The sequence below is a fragment of the Larimichthys crocea genome, chromosome X, assembly GCF_000972845.2.
Source record: "Larimichthys crocea isolate SSNF chromosome X, L_crocea_2.0, whole genome shotgun sequence".
Taxonomy (NCBI): Eukaryota; Metazoa; Chordata; class Actinopteri; family Sciaenidae; genus Larimichthys; species Larimichthys crocea.
The window spans coordinates 16,004,685-16,028,780 of record NC_040020.1 but is presented as its reverse complement, the minus strand read 5'-3'; the positions used below and the strand labels follow the sequence as shown (position 1 = coordinate 16,028,780).

At 40.4% G+C, this 24,096-nt stretch overlaps 1 protein-coding gene across 1 annotated transcript in view; it reads left to right on the top strand.

Annotated features, from left to right (window-relative positions):
- The window catches only part of brinp2 (bone morphogenetic protein/retinoic acid inducible neural-specific 2), a 222,671-nt gene that overhangs the window by 161,142 nt on the left and 37,433 nt on the right, over positions 1–24,096 (top strand). The window contains exon 6 of the mRNA XM_010737808.3: positions 10,616–10,852. Within this exon, the coding sequence (XP_010736110.2) occupies positions 10,616–10,852 (237 nt within the window). The remainder of the gene's footprint in view (positions 1–10,615; positions 10,853–24,096) is intronic.

Genomic DNA, 24,096 nt, shown 5'->3' with positions numbered 1-24,096 from the left:
AATGCTTTGAAGTGGAGTAAGAAAATCATTAATTCTTGATTTTTTTTTTTCTGTGCTTTTAGGCTTCAGAATTAATCCTCTTTGCTTATTAGTCATACAACTTTATTCTCTATGTCAATGTGTGTGTGTGAGTCCAGGTAAGAGCACATGGGACCGTGTCGGGAGAGACAGTGGTACAAATTACAGATATCAGTTGGGTTCATGTTTAAGCAGCCGGCATTTTACATCAAGCTCACTCACAAAACCAAAGAAAGAATTCCTGCTCTCACCACAATGTTTTAGGACTCATTAAATCCACTCCATGGCAAGTGCTCACAGAAATACAGACTCTGAGACAAAAATATTTGTGTCCTACATATGATTCATCCTCGGATGTCAGACAAACAGCTTGGCTACTCCTGACAGAAGGTTTACTAAGACCTGCAGTGACACCGTTCTCTGCCAGTGAGATGGAATGAAATCAAGCAGGTCCTTTAGTCCTGAGAACCGTCCTTTAATGGGCTTCAGTCATCGACAACCCCCCAGACTAAGAACACAACACATATTTGCCACTGTCTGCCTTTTCTAAATGACTGTAATTGAATTACAGTATTTTCACTATTTCAAAACAAACTGTGTAATAAACAGCTGACAGATGTGCCGCATTTTCTGTAGTTACAAACTTGTGTTGGAATATTACATCATAATTAGCTTATCTGGAAGACAAAATTGAAGCAGTCAGTAAAACTACTACCCAAACACATTACAGTGGTCCCTCAATAAAAATAACCCGCAATAAACGAAATCCGCGAAGTAAGTTTTTTACAATTATTATACATGTTTTAAGGCCGTAAAACCCCTAACCACACACTTTTATACACCTTTTTACACGCATTTTGTACAGTACTTCCTTAATTAATCAGGACGCAGAACACACGTGCGGTTCTCACTTAGCCAATCAGGATGCAGAACACAATGCGCGTTCATACTGTACAGTACGCTGTAAAAAAAAACATGCAAAATGACACAAAAAAAATCCGCGAAACAGCGAGTCCGCGAAAAGTGAACCGCGATATAGCGAGGGACGACTGTACAACAGAAGAAAGTACATCCGTGAACTCCTTCTACTTCAATACCAGGCTCAAAGGTCTACAACCACAGACCATCACTGAGCACGACTTCTTGTTTTTGCTGTTTTATGTTGACCATTAGCCTGTAAACCGCAGAAGACCTTCAACATACCTACAGAACAGTTTCAGAAGAACGTAATGTGTTGATTCTCACATCAACCACTGCCCTTCACCCTCACAGTCACAGAGCAAATGCTTACTTCTCTCAAAAGATACTCTGTTTGGATCGATGTGTGATTCAGTGTGCATGTATTTGTAGCAATGACCCTGTGAACAAACCTTCACTGCTGTTAAGCAGTCTGCTTTTCTATGAGAGGTTAACAATTTATACTGCTGAAGTGACCTTCACCAAAACTGCAAAACCCAAAACTGCAAAGTTACTCTCAACCTATAATTGTAAAATGTAAAATATGCCATTCTGAATCTGCTGTGGAAATCTGCACAAGGTCAAGTGTTACCAGTCTTACTGCCCTGCATTCCACAGTCACAGCCTATAACAGGGAAACAACTTGGGTGAAACAGTGGGTTGCAGATAGCAATGGCAATACACATCCTTCATGGATTGAATGGTATCTTTGTTAAACATAAAGACAGACAGCAAAACTAGCTAACAGTCATAAAAACCAACCCCATCACCTCACATCAAGAACATCAACATGATGATGATTGGTTGATTCAGATAATGGTTGTGGTTATGGCCAATAAACAATGGTTTAGATAAGGTTAATTGTGGTAAACACTTTAGTAATGCTTAATCAAAAGGTGAACATCAGTTGTAGGTCTGTGACTGAACATGAATACCAGACTATCGGAGACCCCCCCATCTTCCAATCATCTGGGGGTTTCTCTGGGGGTCAGTTGCTTGAACAACAAAAAGTACAGACACTAACAAACCTACCTGTCTACATTTTTTCAACGACATACCATTAACGACACTCTCTCCATTCTCCTCTGTATTATAAAATATGAAGGGTCGCCTCAAACATTTTTTTTTTTCAAACCATCAAAGTGTTTCCACACAGTTTTAACAACAAGAGATTGTCCTCGGTCTCTAGCGAGCAAAGCATTTAGACAATATCTTGTCAGTCTAGAATTCCGGTATCATGCTTAAAGTTGGATTCACTGACTTTCCAAGACACCTTCCTCCACACCCTTACTTCCTTATTGCTACATTTAGGGCATGCTACTTCCTATGATTAACCAATATGGCTATAATTCCTAGGTATACCAGGCTGTTAAAAAAATAAAAATAAAAAATAAAAAACTTCCACAGATATCAAGTTAACACAATGAACTTTGGTCCACTTGTGGCTAGAAAGAACAAAACCCACTTTGCAAATCCACCAGACGTTGGCCTCCCTCCTGCACTGGCAGGTACACAACTGCCACTTTAGTCCTCCTCTGAGACCTCTAGGAGTACTTTCAGGGTCTCCAGCGCACAGAACCGATGCCAGAGAGTAGAGGCAGTCAGTTTATTTGTAGCCAGGATTCTATCCTCAAAGGACATTAGCAACAACCACTACCGTTTGATAACTTGGCTGTAACCTTGTCCCTCATTCCCTCCCTATTCTATTTCCTAGATAGCCTCAAGCACTTCAAGGCACTGGCTATATGCTGGAGTGAAAAGTCATTGAATGTGTCCACTCCATCTCACATTTCCACCTGTATGAGGCTAGGCTTCATGTATTCATTGTACATAATTTATAATAGCAGTACTTACTATCATTATAATATCCTCAGTATGTGCCAACTTTGATATCATCTCTCACATTGTTGCTTCAATGCCAAACATGCTGAGTACAGGTTCTATAGAAAACCTATGCACTTAGAATATCTAATGGATTTTTTAGATAAATAAACACACACTGCTTTTTATATCCTGTGATCATAGCTCTCAGAAACTTGAGATTCTTCAGTCAGAAAGGACTACTCTTTTCAATTGATCGTAACCATGACACAAGCCCCCACATACAAAGGTCTGTCCTAGGAAATGAAAGCCCTCTCCAAAACCCATAAAATTAAACGAATACACGGGTGGGTATAAGTGTGGTACTCATGGTCATAGACACTTTCTATTATATCCCAGTCTGTTCAGGATCCTGGTAACAGAACTATGTAATATATGTCCCTGGAACACAATCTAGGATTGCGCCCAATGTATCAAACAGTCAAAGTAGTTTCTCTGAGTAGTGGCTGGAAGGGATTTTATAATGCGGGCACAAAAAAGGAATCTGAAGGCCATGCATTTTAGTCAGAAATGACACCATTGCCTGCTGACAGATGCTCAGTTGGCTTTCTCAGAGGGACTCCAGGAAAACCTCTAACAGATCCTCCCCCACAGCACCCTAAATGTGCCTTCAGAACTCTGTTGGAATTCCATCAATAGCTGGAGCAGGGCCTAGGGACAGATGCTGTACACCACTTTGCGAGCTCCTACAGGGTGAGAGGTCTGTCAAGTGCCTCCCTCTGCTCGGGCCTAACTCTGGGCAGTCACTGAAACAAATTCTCAGCACACCACCTGTCACTGTATAAGGTGGCATATAAATCGTTTGCCAAATTCCTTACCGCTGCCTTTTTTCTGACATAACAGAGCTGAATGATAGTCTCAAATGTAAAGGTTGATTTTAAAAGAGCAAGAGGGAGAGTTCCAGATGAAACTTCATCCTTTGAAAAAAAGTACTTGTGACCATAGAGACATTTTGCCTTGTGACTTAAAGGTCTATAAGATCTAATTCACTCACCTCCAAGCCTATGCCTTATCTATCCCCGGCCTTACCGCCCTGCATTCTGCACACACCCACCACATAGCTGAATTTGTGGCTTTGTTAAATAACACACAACTATCACAAGAGAGCACAAAAACAGCCCAGGAAGCTATCCGGAGAAAATGTGCATCTCATTTTTGTTGCGACAAGTCTGCAGAAAATTCAAGTGACATTCAGATGGAAATGTCACGAGTAAGAAAGAAAAAGAGAGGCAGGCATAAAGATGAGCATAAACAGAGAAACAGAGAGAGTGTCATACAGAAACATCTGTGCCAGCCCGTGTACTCTACTGTATATTGAAGCTGGGGTGCTGCCAAAGCCCGGGGCTCTTGAGAGCAGGAACACAGGAACCAAGGGTACCAACACCATCTCTTCTACAGTGAAGAGTGCATTTCAGTGTACTGGACCAAGTACTTGCTAAAGCAAAGGCTTAGAGAGAGAACACACATGCACACATACACAAACTCGGACACACACTGATAACAGAGGGGTGGTGATCATGGGGGAGGCTTAAGAGCTTCAAATTGCCCAAAATGGAAAGTGTGGTCTCTGCTGGAGATTGAGAGATAGAAAGAGAGGGGGAACCATGCGTCTGCTATTTCTGGTCTAGGGGTGATCTAAATCTGCGGCTGGATGGAAGCAAAGCCTTGTGGGTAATGACCCTAAAAGCCCCCATCAGAGGACACCCACAGATTATTTTTCCTGAAATCTTTGGTGGCGGCTGCAAAAGAAAAAAAAAAAAAAAAAAAAGACATTTTCTTTTTGTTATTCCAAAGAGCTGATGGAAATGGTGTCTGAGCAGACAAACTTTTACACCTGGCTGCACGTCTGTATGTCATAAAACTTTTTAACACTTGCAGTTTATATGTCACAGTCACAGCTAATCCATATGTAATCATTTTTGCTCTTGCTCCTGTTTTGTTTTTTTCACTCATTACCTGCCGCTCCACACCTGCCATGTAGTGCAGCGTGTTTCCTGCAAACACCAGTCACCTAATCCCCCTCACCCACCAGCACAGCCGTTCCCCATTCCCTCATTATCTCCCCTGTATGTATACCGGCACTGTTTCCACAGTCATTTGCCAGATTGTCTCATCTAATAGTGGGAGCTCTTGTTTCTTGCCTACCTGTTACTTTTCTTTTTTTTTTTTTATCGGTGCAAATGGACGATACATAAACACAGACAGAGGGAGAGACATATAATACGTAGAAACAGGTTTAGTGTGAGATTTACATTCATCTGTTGAAACCAGGAACCACAGAAGTCAGTTATAGTTCTTAAGAGTGTTTATGCAGAGTGCATATTCCAGCAGAGAAACGCTTTGGGCCGTGTCCAGACCCTTAGATAGGTGCTGACCCATTGCAGATACCTGTGGCCCCTTCCAAAGTGTACCCTCAAACTTGGCCATCCGGCTCCAACCAGGCTGTGAGGTTAAGTATGTTTTGAAAGCAGTGAACTATCTTTGTCCTGATCACAGGCACAGCTAGGATGATTTAGTGAAATTTACTCATAACTAGAGAGGGGAGCTAATGAGTCTGGGAGAAATAAATACATATAATAAAAATGATGATGTAATAATAATAATAAGTGACAGCTTTGTTAATAAATGAGGACAGGTGAAATTAAGAAGGATAAACAAATCAAAAAGTAGGCGTAGCAGAAAATGATGTTAGTAAATGAGTAAGTGCACGTAAAGGTGAACACGTGGGCTGATCTTCTGATATATGTGACACCTGCCTGGCCCGGACCACAGCCTGGTCCTGATCACAGCCTGGCCTGGACCACAGCCTGGTCCTGATCACAGCCTGGTCCTGATCACAGCCTGATCCTGGTCTTGCCTGGCTGCACCTCGCCTCGCTGACTGATTACCTGTTGGAGAACTCTGCTTTGAACTCTTACTAAGTAAACGATTGATTGCTTTCAACCGTTCGGCCTCTTGAGCCCACACCTCTGTGTTCAGAAACATTACTGTACAGAGGATTGATGATTGCTTGATTGAGCGATTAAATGCCTCCCTCAACAGAGCAGTGTGTAATTAGTAAAATGACACCGGTGTTAGCGTAACTCTAATTAAAAATCAGAATGGAATACAAAGGAGGGTAGCAACCTGAAGTGACTTTTTCTCTTTTTAATCACCATGCTCTCCTTTGTGAATGCATTTCTTGTGATATTTAGACTGGAGCTCCATCAGCATTAACAGTGTCAGCACTGCACTCTGTCCCAGCAGTACATCGTATGTAAAACACAGCAGTCCTGATCTAATCCGATGTACTGGAGGTGGTGGAGAATAACAAGTGTGTGAAACAGTAAGAGGCAGTAAAACAACCGATTTAAAGGTGCCCTGTAGAGTCGCATTGCATTGTGTATCTGTGCTGAACGTTTCTGTAACTTATTGACTGCTATGAGTGCACCATCCAGTACCCTCCAAAATAAATAAACAAATGACAGTTATGTACTCAAAATAGCAAGTGGAAGTATGGAAGTATGCAGATTGAGACACATCTTAGGAGTCGTTCATGGATGTTTAGAGCGAGTCACGTCCAAATTGTCTCTCATTGCAGATGCAGTCTCACATTCAGGTCTCACATCTTTTCATCACTTTGGATTTTAGCTTCCATTCAAATGTTTGCAGTTTGTTTACTTATTTTTGTCAGATTTTCATCTTTTCCTAATGTATATGTACATGATCATTTATAAAGAGTCATGTTGAAGGCCTCTTTTTAACCTGAACAAACCTGCCCTGTCCTCCCCCCTCTGTGGCATTCATACAGGCAGGTTTAATTGCATGAGTGAAACTTCAGATTATATAAAAGTACCAAAACAAGGTTAATATTCATCCTGGAGGCCATTGTGTGACATACTGAAGTGTGTGTTTTTATTCATTTTGGGTCAGTGAATGTGAGCTGCATGATGAGCAAGGTGAGCATTTTGCTGAATGCTAACGCGCCGCCGCAATAACGACGCGAGTCAAAGGTGAAAAAAAAAAAAACGAGGCGAGACGAGGAGGCATGACCGAGCGTTTCACACTGCCTGAATAAACTGTCCTCATTGTCACAATTTTTTTTACTTTTATTATGTTTCTTTGAAACATTGATCAAGTTATGAAGAATGCACACTTAATATTTTAATGTAATTAGACCATTACTGGGGCTAGAATACTGCTTATTGTAAAAAACACATGTTATATACACATTATACATAGACATAGACATGCAGTACATGCATGTTAATGGAGGTAGTGATAACAGTGGATAATTGTGGCTGAGGAAACAAATCCACTTACTGGAGATCTGTCATCTCCTGATGAAAGCCATGGGGCGTGTTAGCAGTTTACTCTGTATATAATGTCACATCTGCAGAATTTAATTACAATTATACCTGCAATTACAGACTGTAACTGCTGCACATTCTGTATATCTTCACTGTCATATCTCCATAAATATCTACACTACTTTGCACTTCACTGTTTTATGCACTTCGCTTTAGATGCTACACACTTTTTATTAATAAAAAAATTTCAAATAATATGATTGTTACACAGTAATAAGAGAAAATTAGACGTTGGAACAGTGTTCATTGTATATTCAAAATACACAAAAAGACTGAGAGGGAGAATTTCCATGTTGTTGAAAGTGTTGCTGCTTCGCTGTGAGACTGCACAGAGGACAGATGATAAATGATAACACAATCCTTACAAGTAATCAGTACAATTTTATTTATATAGCATCAAATCAGAAGTTTGGACATTTTCCACATAGAGCAGGTCTATACTGAACTTTTTATAATATCATTTACAGAGACCAAACAGTTCATGGAATTATCATTTGGTGAAAGTCACTTCTATTTGTGCAGATCATGTCAAGTCCAGTTACTCATGTCGTCATGTCTGGCTGTCAGAAATCAGTCATCCAGTCAGTAGACTATACTGGCAAATGTTACAAAGACACCTGTAATATTAAGATTAAACATTTTTATGTCGTTTTTATGTCTCAAGTCAGGTCAAGTCTTTAACTTCCAAGTCCAAGTCGAGTCCACATCTCTGCCTAAAGGCACCAAAGAATCAAACAATTCTGACTTAATCAACTTAAAGAAGTCTCTTCACATCACTCACATTATTATGCTATTAGCATTTACAGCGTCAGTGTCCACTCATGTAACACTACTGCTTGCTTTATTGAAGAACATTTTAACAACACATCACAGCTACTTGTTTGGGTTGAGAGCTAAAAGATCTTTCTTGCATGATTAAACTGTATCTGACAAGAGACAGACAAACTCTCCACTGCTTTAAGCCAACCATCAAATAGTCATGATTTATGTGTTTAATATAAATTAACCATGTTAGATTAACTCTTAAATAAAATAAATGAAGGAAAGATTTGCAGGGAGCTCAGGAGGACTGAAGCATCACTATCACTGACTGAAACACGTCAGTTCAAACCAGAATGATCTGGCTCTTAACACAGAGGCTTATTTGGATGCTACTTTCACTACCACTGCTGTAGCAAAAAAAAAAAAAAAGAGGAAATAAGTCTTCATAAACCCAGAGCAGTCCACAGGAAAATTACCACATCTCCTTTCCAAATGTGACAGAGTGATTGTAACAGAAAGAAAGAAAAAAAGGAGAAGAAAGACAAACAGCGAAGTGGAATGGAGACAGAGAAAGTGGATTGGTGATTGGTGATGGGAAGAGTGTTATTTAGCTGTCTCCAAAACTGAAGAAACCCCTGCCAGATTTGCCACTAGTAAACACACACACACACACACACACACACGCAAAAACCTCAAAGCACCTGCCAAAGCATGGAAGAGGAGAAATGCAACTAATTACATCTATTTCCAAGCCATTGAAAGAATAAATACCAAAGAACAGACATGCATATTCATAACAGGGCAGAGTGGGACTGACTTGGCAGTTAAAATCCATCCAGAGTGAGATTGTGAAGTGGGGAGTGAGGACGCTTTTGACATCACAAATTGATGATTATTAAACAGACAGACAGACAGACAGACAGACAGACAGACAGACAGACAGACGGATGGGGAGGGACACATGGACCAACAGACAGATTCAGAGACTCAGCGTGAACACTGCAAGTTTTCTGAAAGCCGCCTGCTGCTTTCTAACAGATGACGATGCACTTTTAACATCACACGTCGGCTTGATTTGGTTTAATAGACTGTGCAGCCACGAAACTTTGCCACCGTGATTAGCATACCACAGTGTTATTAATGTAATTTAAATAATGAAAGTAGTGAAAATGAAACTGTGATGTTACCCCATGAAGACACAGAGATGCGCAGTGTTTACCACACACTGAGCATTTAGACTAATTGTTGTCAACTCTGTAGCTTGGGTCTTTAATTAGTACAATCTATAGTGTATGTAATAATCTGTTCGTGTGTTCTAACATTTTAGTTTTCAAATCAGTCAGTAGGTCGATGTGACCCGTAGCTGTGGAAACTTTTTTCACTGCAGACATTTTTTTGGGAAACCTGAAGCAGCTAAATGTAGATCAGCGTTACTTTGCTTTTTGTTTTTTTTGTATCTTTGCTTTTGCTACACTGACGTGTCAAAATGACTTTAGCTTGAGACGAATGAACAGGTCACAGTATGTCAGTATGAATATGTTACGTGTTGTGACTTAAAACTATTTAAAAGTGAAATGAGGATGTGCCCAGGCAGCGTGCTACCCATGTCAAAGCCTCAAGTCACCCACATTGGTCGTCTTGTCTTTAAGACTCAACCACAGTCTGCATAGACACGCCTTACAACAACTGGTAAGGCATGACTTTAGCTGGTTTCATGTTGCTTTGACTCTACATATTAAATATGCATTAATCATGAAAATACGACTCATTAGGTCAATGGCATATTGTTAAAAAAAAGGTCTGATTATGATTTGAGTGTCTCCGTTACACAGCGGGAAGAGGAAATAATGACACTTGCAGATAGAGGAAACAGCAGGTTGTTTATGGTGATTGCAGACCGTGTGACATTTGCTACTAATAGCTCCCAAACCTACTAAGATATGCCCCTGGGCAGGCTTCTGAACTGATACGCACCTACAGTATGTACCTGCTGCAAGAGCTGCCACTGAAAATGACACAAGCTGAACGCCACTGGAGAAAACAACCCAGTTCCATTTCCTCCCTGTGATAATACCGCCACATACCACTGAAGTCTCGTCACCAATCAGCCAGAGAAAGAAAGACATTTTGAAATTTGGTTAAGTGACTGTTCTTTTCAGGGAAGAGCACCCCACGCGACAGGCACAGCCAGCTGATGAGCTGTTGTCTTTGCACATGTCGTCTCCGTTGGCCTCGGCAACGATAAGACATGTTATTAGTGTCAGTATCTCTGTGCAGTGTTAAAAGACGGTACACAGGCTGTGCTGCAGATGAGCTTTTTAATAGCTTGTGCTGGGATATGCATACTGGAGCTTGAATTTGAGCTGTCATTTCAGTGACTGTGAACACACGACATAATTAAAAAAATTGTGTTTTATGTTTAATATTAAAGCAACATTCAGTCGCGATTTGAAGAAAGGTGGTTGTAAAACAAGATTTTAAACACCCTGGATGCTTATGACCTTCTAAGAAATGATAGAGATGTTGTGCTATGAATTCCCTTGTTCATAAATACACCAAAAAATGCAGCTTCACATTGGCCTTTAGGCTTACAAAAATAACGTGATAAAATAAATACCTTCCTTTGTTTGTTTGTTTGTTTTTTCCAGGTTTGCAAGATGTCCTCCCAGAGTTCCTGCGCGGGCGTTTCGTGGAGGCGGCCCTCAGCTATGTGGCGTGCAACTCGGAGGGCGAGTTGCTCTGCCGCAACAACGACTGCTGGTGCCGGTGCTCCCCACGCTTCCCAGAATGCAACTGTCCCTTCGCTGACATCAAGGTCATGGAGGAGAACCTGGAGAAGAGCAAAGATGCCTGGGGCAGCTTCAACCAAGAGTTCATGGAGTCAGGTACAGGCAGGAATATTTCATATTGGTGGTGTAAATAAAAAAACTTCAACCTGTGTGAAGTGTAGGTTGGTAGGTCGTGCTGAAGATTTAGCTTTATGGCCTGCGGTAACAAAAACAAACCTGGTAATATGCCGTTTTACAGTAAGGTACTTTAGGGTGTGCATTGATGATGAGGTGAATTTACAGTCTGTGTATGTGAGCTCATGATCTTTTATTTGTTCAGTCACCTGATTTAATTATAAAGAATAGAAACCTCAAAGATTTCCAATGTTTGAAAGTCCCAGAAGAATGATCAGGTGTAACTCTGACCTCCATGTTGAGAACCACAGCTCTCCCCCCTTCAAACTTCATGAAAAATCTATAATGTTGTCTGGTGCACTCACCCTCAAATTACAAAGCAATGTTGCAATCAGGACCAATAAAACCAACCAAGTAGTGGTTGTTAGGGAAGGTGGAGTCACTGATTTACACACCAGAAGATAGAAAGAATGATCCAGGACTTCACAAGGCTGAAAAAGCTCAAACACGTCAAGAGAACCAAAAGAGGGTAGTTAAATCAAGGATGTGTCAGAGTGGTGAGTGTGGTGAGAGGGGTCAGTAGTGTTGGGGTTGTTGTGCTGGATTTGAATGAAGTGTGTGTGGATGTTATGTTGCTGTTCAAAATGACTCTGGTAGCATTTGGATGATATGTAGAAAAAACAGGATGTTCCCAGTGAAAATACATGCAGAGTGTGTGTTAGCCTTACTCTTTGATTTTGAAAATAATTCCTTGTTATTCATGCTGTGTTAAATTCTACTAGATCCATTAACTTGAAAGCATTTCACTTTAAATGGAGTGTTGGTGTGTTTGGGAAAAACTTTTTTTTTGCAGTCTGCATACTAGAGGTTGTTCTGCATACTGTAGGGTGCTTTTGTAAGAGTTACCCCTTACCTCCACACGGTAATTTAGTTATGTCAACACAAGTGAATAATAAAGAATATACGGCGCTTTGTGATTCAGAATGTTCCTTATTGTTCCCAGGGCTACAGTGCTCGTTGCCTGCTCGCACGTTTCTTTTTCATATGAGATTTCCAGCAGATTTTGTGGTTTAATAGCACACCTAGTAATTTATATTCGTATACGCTTTTCAATATCAACACCATCATCAGCACCACTGGATACCCCAAATGTAAGACGCTTTCAAATCCGACACGTAGAGGCTCTGAAGTGTGAGAAATGATTCATTCTGTGAATGTTTTCAGCAAAAACAGTCAAAGGCATTTCGCCGGCGAAGGGAAGTTGCTTCATGTTAAGTAGGTTATGAGGTGCACCTCCTGGAGGGTGGTCATGGGATGTTTGAACCAGTGAGAGAGGGGAATCCAGATCACCAGCAGTGATCCAAACTAGACAAAAGAAGCTCAGAGCAGAAGATTCTTATTCTCATTCTTTTGAAACCATTGCAGCTGACAACAGCCTCTGTGCTTTTATGTTCTTTGGTTCTATGAATGGATCTGTAAAGTGTTGATAGATATTTACTCCTTGAAAAGAAGCTTTTTCAGCTAAGCCCTTTCATTTCACAGAGCTTTTAATCAGCAGATAAATAAGTTGTATGAGGCTCAGTTGATGAAATAGTCTTGTTATTATGGACAGGCAGAGCGAGTACCGACTGTACAGCTGGACAGGGATGTGTTGTATAAGATTGTTCTGTTCCAGTTACAGCTGTAACAGGTGGGATGTTGATGATTTATAGCTCCAAGCTGGATTCAGTTTATTCTCAATAACACAGCGTGTACCTGTGAAGTGTTCTTCTAGTGTTCATCATCACTGGTGATGAATTGATGATATGTAACAACCTCTGCTGATTTTCTTTATCAAGACAGATAATATGAAAGGCTGAACATCGAATAACTTTATGTATTTTTACATGGTTGATGAAGTGTTTGTCCAGCTCCATCTCATGGCTCAGCCAGCTGTTTATACATTTTGTTTTGAATGAAGGTAAATGTTTTAATATGATGTAGAGAAGAGTTGTTAAGTGAGCAAACTCTGTCAGCTATAAAGCAACATATGGCTAACATTTGCTTACAGTTTCATTTCACTGTTGTGACATCCCTTACATCTGACTCATCAGATGTCTGAACCAAGTGGCAACCTCTGGGCTGTGAAGTGAAGCCAAAAGGAGTCCATAAGTCCCCATCTTAAAATGTCCAACTTCACAGCAGAAATAAACATGTTCACAGCCTGCTCTATAGCTAATTTCCCCGTTCATGACTCTACTGAGGTCGATCACCTGTGCAAATTATTATTAAGATTTAAAGTTATACAGAATTACGAGCAGAATCACTTTCATTGACAAGTGGCTTGTTTGAGCAACCAGGAGTCATTCAGCCTGCCTCAGCTCCATCGATGATTCCCGTCTTAGTGGCCAGGCAGCAGAGGCAGGACTGCCAAGATGGCGGCGGCCAAAGCCAACACACCAAGCTCTTCATAAACCTGTGGATGATATCACAGATACTACATCCATGATTTATACAGTCTATGATCTGAACCCACAGGCTAAAATGTTGCCCAATCTTTAAAACATGTAAATGTCTCACTAGTGTTATGAAATGTTTATGTTGATTTACAGTATTCTGAATGTCTATTCTGAATGATTGTTGCTATACACAAAATGCCACTTCAACATAGTAACCAATGCACAGTAGAAACTGTTAAAATCTTTTCACATCTCTTCATAATTCAGCTCTTGCTTCACTTCTTTCCATCATGTCTTTGTTGTTTTTGCCCCTCAACTTCATCTTTTCTTCTTAATTAAAACGTTTGATGCTTCAGTCAACGATGGCTGTTGCAGCCTCTTATACTTTTTATGAGAATAGTTTTTCTTCAACGGCAATGGAAGATTCAGTGACCTGACAAACAACATCCTCCTTATCCAACGTCAACAGCACTGTCTGATAGAGATAGGAAGAGTTATATATTAAGGAAAAGTAGCAGCAGTAAAAGTAACATATACTAGTAGAAGGAGGATAAGAAAGAATAATACAACGTATAAGAATAAACTTGTAATATAACTATTACTGGAGAAAGCTATAATTAGAAGAATAAATCATTTGAATTTATATAGAAATAGTGTGGAGGCCTTTTCTCTCCTGTGAAATTACAAAGATAACTTGACAGCAGCCTGAGTCCTTTTACTGCGCTAAGCTGTCTTAGGAAAGTTGATAATTAAAGAAAAGTTAAATGAGAATTCAGTATTGTCTCAGATTCTTCATTCTCTGAAGACGCCAAACTTCTGACTCACATTATTACTCAGTGAAACTTGGCCCGTTATCACTTTTCAGCGTACTTTTTTCTTTTTTTCTTTTTTTGTGAAACCTGCTGCAACGCTAAGCAGAATATAGTCATGTGTGACAAAGTTTTCCAGGAAAGTTGTGTCTCAGCATGCCGAGCCACGGTGACAGACGCCCCATCAGGTGTACAGTCTCACTCTTGTTAAATCGATTTCCACCGAGCCAGGCGGCTCTATCGAAACTATTCATCACAGACAGCGAGACACAGGTGTGTGATGTAATGGTGGCAACGATGCAGAACAATTCAAGCACTCAAGTCACTTCCTAAATTGGCTGAAGCTTCTTCTACTTCTTCTTCTTTTTTTTGCTACAACACGTCACCGGCTCACTTCTTAATGACTTGGGAGGTGTAGGCAGGATTTAATTGGAGACAGGTTTCTGGCAGCTTTTCTTAAACTTTGTGGGTGTGTTGCGTTTCCCTGCAGAGTTCATGTGATTATGTGTGTCTGTCTGTGTGTGTGTGTGTGTGTGTGTGTGTGTGTGTGTGTGTGTGTGTGTGTGTGTGTGTGTGTGTGTGTGTGTGTGCTGCCATTTATTTAGAAATTGCTTAGTGAGTGACATTACAGAGGTAAACAGCATTTCTGTGCATTCACTTAGCCTCATTTTGACAGCACCTGACTTTGCAAAGTTGCTTTTTTTTGCTGCATATTAAATCTTTATAAAGATGCACTGACAGTATTGAAAGGAGAGGAGGGAGACGTGTAATTGCCGGGCTTTTCTTGTTCCGCTGACGTTGTGCTTTTTGTCAGGAGCTTAACTTTGTGCTATTTGTCATAAAAAATAAGGCCTGTAGTACTTTTAGAGGTGTATGTGTATGTGTGTTTGGTAACGAGCTAAAAATATCATGGATGGCTCCTCTGTTTGCGCTCACACACAAGGACAGACAGCACACACAGGCCTGTAGTGAACACCCACAGGCGTGTATTCAGGGGGATCATCAGAGTTTTATCTAATTTTAAGGAGCACACACAATCCACACTTGGCCAGGCTCGCACAAGGCAAACTGAGATGAAATATGAATGCAGGGGGATGAGAGGAGGCTAATCTACATGGCAAATATTGTTTGACTTTCAGAGCTCTCTCAGTTTTAGGATCTTTCTTCCCCTCTTTTGCATCTTTCTTTTTTCTCACACGCTCACAGTCGGTTTTTGGCTTTTGGCTTTACCTCGGAAGTTGAGCTGAATCTCGTCTGCTGGGATGGCCTGATAAATTTGTTGTGGCGAGGGGAAAACAACTGCGAGGATTATATGTGTGTGTGTTTGTGCGTGAGTGATTGTTGGTGTGTGTGTATCAGAAAGACAGAGGGAGGAGGCTAAATCACCGAGTGTGTCGGAGAATAATACCCTGAAACCTCAGCCACTCACCATTTTCTTCAGCTGAAGACCCAAAGCCAGCTTGATAGCTACGGTAGCTGCACGTGCACACACATACACATGGATGCTCGATGTCCTGTGAAGGTGTGAATAAGTTGTGTCTGGAACATCACACCTTTGGTTTTGTGAAATTGGAAAACTCGGCTTAGCACCACATTCTTTCATACCTGAGGTCTGCAGCGTGTGCACAAACCTGCAGTGCCACCTTCATACACTGATACAGAGGGCTGTGATCTGCGTTCTCTCTTACAGAGACACAATTTTTTGTTTTCATCGGTGACGAGGAGTTTCTGTGTACTGTTTTTACCTGATGTTCTTAACACTGTCTCAGCCTCTCAAGTCTCGGCTGATGATGGAATGCTCTGAGATACAGTTGTTTTCTAAAGTTTCAAAGGATAACACTGACATTATTCTAGATTTTTATTTCTTCTTTCTTTTACCAGAAAACAGCAGCATGTTAAACTGTATTCAGGCCAAATCAGGTGTTGCAGTGAATCACTGCAGAGTTGTGCAGATGGGGAGGTGAGGGGGTGTTTGGGATCAGCGTAACTGCTATGAAACAATCAGAAAATCTAAAATAATAATAATAATAATAATAATAATAATAATGATAAGATTGGGGTGGCTGTAGCTTGGAGGTAGAGCAGGTCGTCCACTAATCAGAAAATTGGCAGTTCGATCCCCTCCAGTCTGCATATTAAAATGTCCTTGGGCAAGATACTGAACCCCAAATTGCTCCTGAAGGCTGCACCATCAGTGTGTGAATGTGTATGAATGGTTAGCTCCTCAAACTGATGAGCAGTTGGCACCTTACATGGCAGCCAATGCCATCAGTGTATGAATGGGTGAATGAGATACGTACTGTAAAGCGCTTTGAGTGGTCGGAAGACCAGAAAGGCGCTATATGAGTACAGTCCATTTACCTTCATTTGGTTTGGTTCACTTTCACACTGCACTTTTAAAAGTGGACCAAACTACCTGGACAATGACATGCAGTTACAACGGCTGCTTGTTTGGAGGCGGTATTGCCCAAAACAAGCACTGACTAGGAAGAAAAAAAGCACCAGAAAGAAGAAAACCTGGCTCATCGATTGGCTTTCTGATCTTTGCTTCACTGGATAGTCAGTTTGTTTTCCCGCTGTAAGCGAACTGCACCAGGGTTCACTTGTATCACCCATGTTTTCAGGTGGACCAGAGTTCAGATGAGCTTTCACACCTGCCAAACGAACTAGACTAGCCGAGGAAATAAACTCTGGTCCGTGGACCAAACAGCGCTGGTGTGGAAGTGCCGTTAGTCCATTCAATTCTACTGAGGCAAACATTTTTTAGAAAAGGTCCCCAAATTGATATTTTTACCAAAGGTTCTTCAAACAGAAGTGAATTGTGCATTTGTTGGGGATTGGTTGCAGCTGTGGATTAGCACATTTGTTGCTCGAGTGAGTGCTGTGGTGCATGTGGGGTTGACTCAAAGGTAAATAAGTCTTCCTTTCAAATGAGGAAGTGAGGAGTCACATTAAATTCGAATACATTAAAATGATATATTCAGGTATATATATTCAGTCTGGAGTAGAAAATGAGCCATTACCACAGAGGGTGTCACTGTGACAGATCAGAAACCTCCCAGTGACCTGTGCTAAGTCCTCCTTCAAAAGTGTGGCTTTGGAAGTTAATTAACTAGCCGGAGCCATCACAGGTGACACAACACTACACTGACTCACATGTTGAAGAGCCAGATTTAAAAGCCAATCTTCTGCAGTAATGGGATTCTGACCGGGGTCTGAATGATTACATCAGCTGCGTGTTCCACCCAACAACCAACCATTAAGATGGATCTTTGGGACGTTACCCCAGCTGATGTGTGGAATGTGACTTCTTGGCCATCCATACATGTTGTAGAGGAGAGGGTGGAACTAACTAATGAGGTCACTCATACATGAAACATAAGGTGGAGCGTCCCAGTAATTGAGATTCAATTCCTGCACTAGGAGGCAGAGTTAACTCCCCTATGAGAGAAAGACGGAGCAAGGACAGATGAAAAATGTTTTTTATAAGAGAGAGACTTTCATCTTCAGCTGTGCTCAGCTCATGTTGCTAACCATTAAATTAAATCATTAAATGTTCTATAGATGAAATTCACAGCCACCAGATGTCACATTAAAGCACAGCATCTCAGACCAAAACATCTGTGTGCTGCTGCCCACCAGAACACGTTAACCTTTAACTATTAATTTTACCTTGCAGATAATCTTATAGAACACATTTCAAACTGGACAGAAACCAAATAATCTCACTAAAACCATCATTGTTAGTCTTCCCACGTATTTCCCAGGATCACCAATGCTTTTTTGTCAAAATAAACCCTTATCCTTGTGAGCCCATTAAAGTAAGTTAACTAAAGTACTGTCATTTTACCATGCAGGTCATAACATCTTTGTTTCCAGCCTTTCCACTGCTCCAACAATAACCAACTCTGATTCACTTTTAACACATCCTTAAGGTGAAAAATACATCCGTTGGCCACGCATACACTAGCCCGCCTTGAGAGTGTGCTGTCAATCTCTGCTCATGACACCACTATCATTATACAGCAAATCACTGTTTGCTGCTATATTAATCTCTTAAATCTTATTAACTATGAAGACAGTGTTTGATCAATCAGATGCATCAAGACTAGCTTGTAAACAAACTTTCAACCTCAACTTTTATCTGCCTGAAAATGTGGTTTTCTTGCTTCCGGCATGGCTGTAGACTGATGTCTTTGTTTAGTGGCTCAAGATAAGCTTCATAACAGCTCCTTAGCTGCATATTGTTCAGTCCTACTCATTAGTAGTATCATAATGAAACACACTGTTATTTTCATTAGATATGGACATGCCATTATTAAGATGAAATTCAGGCATCAGTTTAAATAGTTTTATCATTTGTCAGGAACACCAGCCCACAGATATAATAGGATATGCTTTGCTACCTGAACTAGTTTATAATGTCCAGTGAAGAAACTGGTAATACCAGTACCAGGCCGGCGAGTCAGTACATTAAATTAAAAAGACATCAAAACCCAGTCTAGCTGTCACTGTGTCAGGATGCATATACACTGTAGAGCCCAGGCTTCTACAAAAGAGACCTTCTCTGCTTATTAAGAAAAAGGTTTGCAAGTGAAAGCTCATCAGCAAGAATAGAGCGACACACTGAACTATTAATAGATCTTTAATGGCACAAGAACAACAACATCTACTGGGAATCATTAAGTCTAATAATGGCTCTGCCTGGTTGCATAGCAGCAAAGTAACATAAAGGCATTCTACAAAAAAAAAAACAGTATTTCTTGTCAGGTCTCCAGTATACTCCAAACAAAGCCACTTTTAGTTTGTTATCAAAGGTCATGACAGAGGATGGAGGGGAGGAAGAATATTTACAAGTGACCCTTCTTTCACCATCATGACCACTGTGAAGACATGCCCAGGCAAGGTGTTCGTTGGGCAGCCACCAACATTGTACACAATTGTGTGGATCATGTGCACAGGGGCAGGTCAGTGCTTACATATCAACAGTGTCATCATGGATAAATCTCACAAATCCCAGCCTGAAGAAGAATCACCACAGTAATACTTTAGCAAATACATGACACTGAGGAGCTCCCCCAACAAAACCTACATTTTTACATAATTGAGCGAGTATGCATCTATTGCACGTTCCCATAATAGTAGGGCACTTTTTGCAATAAACTTAATTGAGTGGCAATTCAGTCGAAGTTCCTTTTAACTATAACAAACAACTTCCTAATCCTAATCAAGTAGTTTTGTTAGTAGTTCGTGCCCAGTCTCTCATATTAAAATGTCGCAATTTTCATCCTCACCAGTTAAAATACAAGTCTTTGATTTATTGCCATGATCAATACATGCTACACACATAGCACTAAAATTTAATTAAGGGTTGCTTCTCCTCAATTATAGAAAAAGTGTATAATTTTAGTTCTGTTTGTTGATATATCTGCCTCCAAACCAGTGTGATGAAGGTTACTGAAAAGTAATTTGTGGCCTTGAAAACATTATTAAAACTGAAAAGGAGTTTTCAAATAAGCCATAGTCCCTATTGAATCCCATTCACCTGCGTTGTTACTGCCGTAACCAATATGCATCACAAAATGAAAGTAATAAAATATGTTTTCTTCTTTTTCCATCCGGGTGAACCAACCCTTTAATCAGCTCACAACCTGCAGTGAAAACGTCATCACTAATAGTTTTGATGCCAGTTATATTCATATTAAATGCCATAAAAGTGTGTGTACACTGATTGTTCATCCTCCTTTGCTGATGTTCCCCCTCGCTGGGCGGCACATTCAGATCTGTGACAGACAGCGCTATTCAACCATCATCTCCCTGTTACTACAGGCAGCCATATGTCGTAGATGAATCCATAAATCCTGATCATAAATGTTTACATCTCTCTCTTTCTCTCTCTCAGTACATCTTCTAATGGTTTCTTCACCTTCTCTCTGTTCTGCTTCGTTTGCTTCTCTTGTAGTTTTGCGGTGCAGTACAAATTGTCTAATTGTCTCTCGTCCTCCATTATGTTAATTAAAAAGCATCCCTGCAAGCGAACAGGAATCTGTTTGATACTTGGAACCACCTACAAATAGTCCTGGCATGGATTCCACTCGACGCTATCAGGACCCTGCTGCTTTGAATCTCTGCCCATTTCCGCCTTTATTGCCGTCATAAAGCATGCTGTCTCGGGGTGTAGATGTAGCACATGCACTTCCTGGATGTGTCCAGACAAAAGAAGGAAGGATTATTTTAGTCCCTGTGATGGATTTCATCTCTGCTCAAGATTTGGCAATAATTCCTGCATTTTCTCATTTCATTTCCCCTCGTTTATTTCACAGGAGGACTGCGTCTTTATTTCATCCTTTTGTCCTTTATCTCTTTTTCTCTCGTGCCCTCTATGTGCCCGTCTTCAGTTCTTTCTTGTTTTACAGTAGCAGTCCCAAAACAAATCGCTCTTCAGGCATTTGCTATACAGTAGCTGTCGTCACATATTGTTCCTCTAAGTACTTTGTGAGTGAAGATGTAAGTATGTCCTAATGGCAAGATGAACACACTGGTCTGTGGAGAAAGTCTTTATTCCAGACTCTGAATCATCACGGCCTTGTTTAGATTGCCATCGAGACACAAATTAAGTTCACGGAGAGAGAGAGTCATTCATTTAGATAAACCGTTTTGATGATATTACAGCACACATCACTCACTTGACATTTTCAGAAAGAGCAATAAGTAAATAAATTATTAATTAATAAGTTATTAATTGATTTTACATAAAAAAGGCATAAACACAGACTCTTTGACAGTAAACACACACAAAGTGTGACGGAATGGCGGGACTGTAAAACAAAACACACACAGCGATATGTTGCTATGGTGATCATTATCGGTTTGAAACATATCAGTTGATTTCATGCTCTGATGTCTGGATCGCCCACCTTTTCTGAGAGGGAGCTATGTAACATCCCATTTAAATTCCATTAGGGATGTTCAGTTTTCTGTTCTCCGTCTATCTGAATCCATGTGAATGCAGTTTAGTACAGTGGAGATCTGTATTGATGATTAATTCACAATCTAAAGCTTGTATTTTACTCTAAACACATGGAAACACAACTCAACACTCTATCTTGACCCAACAAACATATGTATGCAGACACTGTTCTAATCTGTAATATAAGAGGCAGGAAAAAACTAATGAACCTGATAAAAAGTCATGTTCCCATGATCTGCTGCTCCTAAAGAGAAATAACATTTTCATTAATCAAAAAGGAAGCTTGTAGGGGTGGAAACGGTGTTCACTGATCTAATGTATATTTTACAATCAGATCTACTGAAGGTGTGATGCATATTAATGGCGAAAAAATTGTGTAATATGGAATTTGAGCTCTAAAACAGACCCAACCTGTTACAAGGCACGGACACAGGACTCAACTGCAGGACTCGGGAAGCAGATGCAGGAGGTAACCAGTCTTTAATCACAGGCAAAGGTTCGGTACAGTCAGATAAGGCAGGCAAACAATCCAAATGGGTGAGGCAAAGGCAGGGTCCAAAAGCAGGCAAGGGTCAAAACTGGGAAACACACAAGGAAAACGCTGGAGAGTAGGACACATGGTACACTAACAATCTGGCACTGGGAAAAGGGACACAAAGGGTTTAAATACACAGGTGATTAGTGCGTGACAAACATAAGGCGGGAAAACTGGAGTAGGCGGAGCAGGAACTGGATGTGACACAACCTCCAGGTTCAGGTTCTTTCCTGCATGTCATTCCCCATCTCTCTCCCACATTCCTGTCACTTTTCAGCTGTCTCTATCGAAAATTTTAAAAAAAGCTTGAAAAGGCCAAAAAATAAATAAATAAATAAATATAAAATAAAATAAAATAAAACCCAGTAATAATTCAAATCGGAACATTGTGCATGTTTACGAAATTACAGAGGAGCTCAGCCATGATCCAAATGGAAATAAAACAGATTTGTTAATGTTGTATTTCCATTAAAAAACACGAGTGGAATAGTAAACTGAATCTAAGAGTGTCAGAATGAGGGCAAATCTGTAAATGACAGCAATGAGAGGAAAAGTATTTCAGTCTTCCTCCAGTAACTCAGTGGGAAGCTGGTTCTGTTTCTGTATTTAAAAGCCAAGCTCGGGCTGGCTTTGAACCAGATGCCAGGCTATTTTAATTATGTGACTCTCTCCGAATGAGAACTGTTGCCAGTGTGAATGATGTATGATGTACTGATTTAAAGTTGTGAAGCGTCGTGAAGTGCATTAAAAGAGGGGTAATTTCTAGGAACACGATGAGAAAATACAGTGTAAAATAGTATTGACTGCATGAAGATGTATTTGACAATATTGCACAAAGAGAATCCATACGTAATGACCTGTAGGAATTCAGATCAGGCCATTCCTACCCTTTTTTCACATTGATGTACAATGATAAATAGCTCTGGAACCAGTTATAGACCTCCTCTAAACCCAACAGGGTATACGGTTCAAAAAAGAAAAAGTTGATTGTGGGGGAACAATCTTTCATCTTAATATACAATTCAATTATTTAAAATACTGAGGTGAAACGGTGCCTTGATTAGCTCTATAACCACACTGATATAGATATATGATGGAATGTTTTGAAAAGAATGACTCAAGCTGATTATTTCAGTCAACTGGCTGATAGTTATTCAGGTCACCGCTATTCAGAATGTATTGGAAAGATTAAATATATATTCATAATATGCTCAGTACGGTTGCTGTCGACAGACAGAAAAATAGAGCATCCGAGTTATCCTCAACCAGTGAAATCTTGACATCTTTGGTCTTCAGGGCCTCAGCTTCAATATCACGCTGAAGACACTTGGGGTTGGCTATATGCACATAATTGCTATTTGCAGGAAGAGTCCCTGTGCAATCACTCTCAAACAAATGGCCAATGGCAGCAAAATGTCTGTTGAAAGCTGAACAGATGTAATTTTGACCTCAGGCTAAGCAGCCATCAGGTTTAATACTTGGAGGTTGTGGCTTTAGTTTTATTGGAATTGACTGCCTTCCATAATATCAGCAGGTCTGCGTGGGAACTTGTAAGTTCAAATAATATTCTCACTTTGCAGCTCAGCATTTGGTTCTTAAACACCTTAAAACTAAACACTGGACTGAGTCTCCTGTGATTTGTGCCTTTGCCTGGACTGCATTAACTTCCAGTCAGGAGTAAATCTGAACTTAGTAAAAGAATGCTTTTGCCCAATCTTAACCATTGTTTGTATGCTATAATCACAATCTTTCCCTAACCTTAACCATATCAAAGCTGCCATGCACAGATGTATGATGTACAAAATAAAATGTTACCACTGTAACTTGATGGCTTTGCAGAATTGTCCATCATTGATGCTAATGATGTCTGCTAATATGGCTGTATCCATGATAGGCACAATGTAATTCTCTGCCTTGTGTAGGTTAAAATGCCTGAGAGTCGATGATTCATTAAGAAGGTGAAGTGTTATTGGTCCAATCTTTCCCATCGCACAGGATGGTTAGTATTTTATTATTATTTTTTGTTTGTTTTAATGTTGGCTTTAGCCAAATTTCCAGTAGTGAGGATGTTAAACAGCAGGAGAAACGACAACTTGGCTTCCAAGTGGCTTTTTTTGTGATTCAGCATTAGGTTCTTTGGACTCACGTCGCGTGAGACAGGAGGGAGGTGTATTGTAAACATCCAGACCATCAAGAAAAGCTCTTTTCAACCACAGTAGTCTGTTCCATTTGCTTCTTCGCCACACATGTAGTTCACATTTAATGAGGGCTTACAGAGTTATTAAGAAAGTGCAGTTCACCATACAAGCTAACCTCAGAATGATCACTTCCCACAAATGGACCAGTAAACACACACACACACACTCACACACACAGATGCACACATGGACGTTTCAAACATTAATTCACCTCTAATGGATTTTATGAAGCCTTCAGTGAAGGTCACCCTCACCCCATCATGGTGTTATTCAACT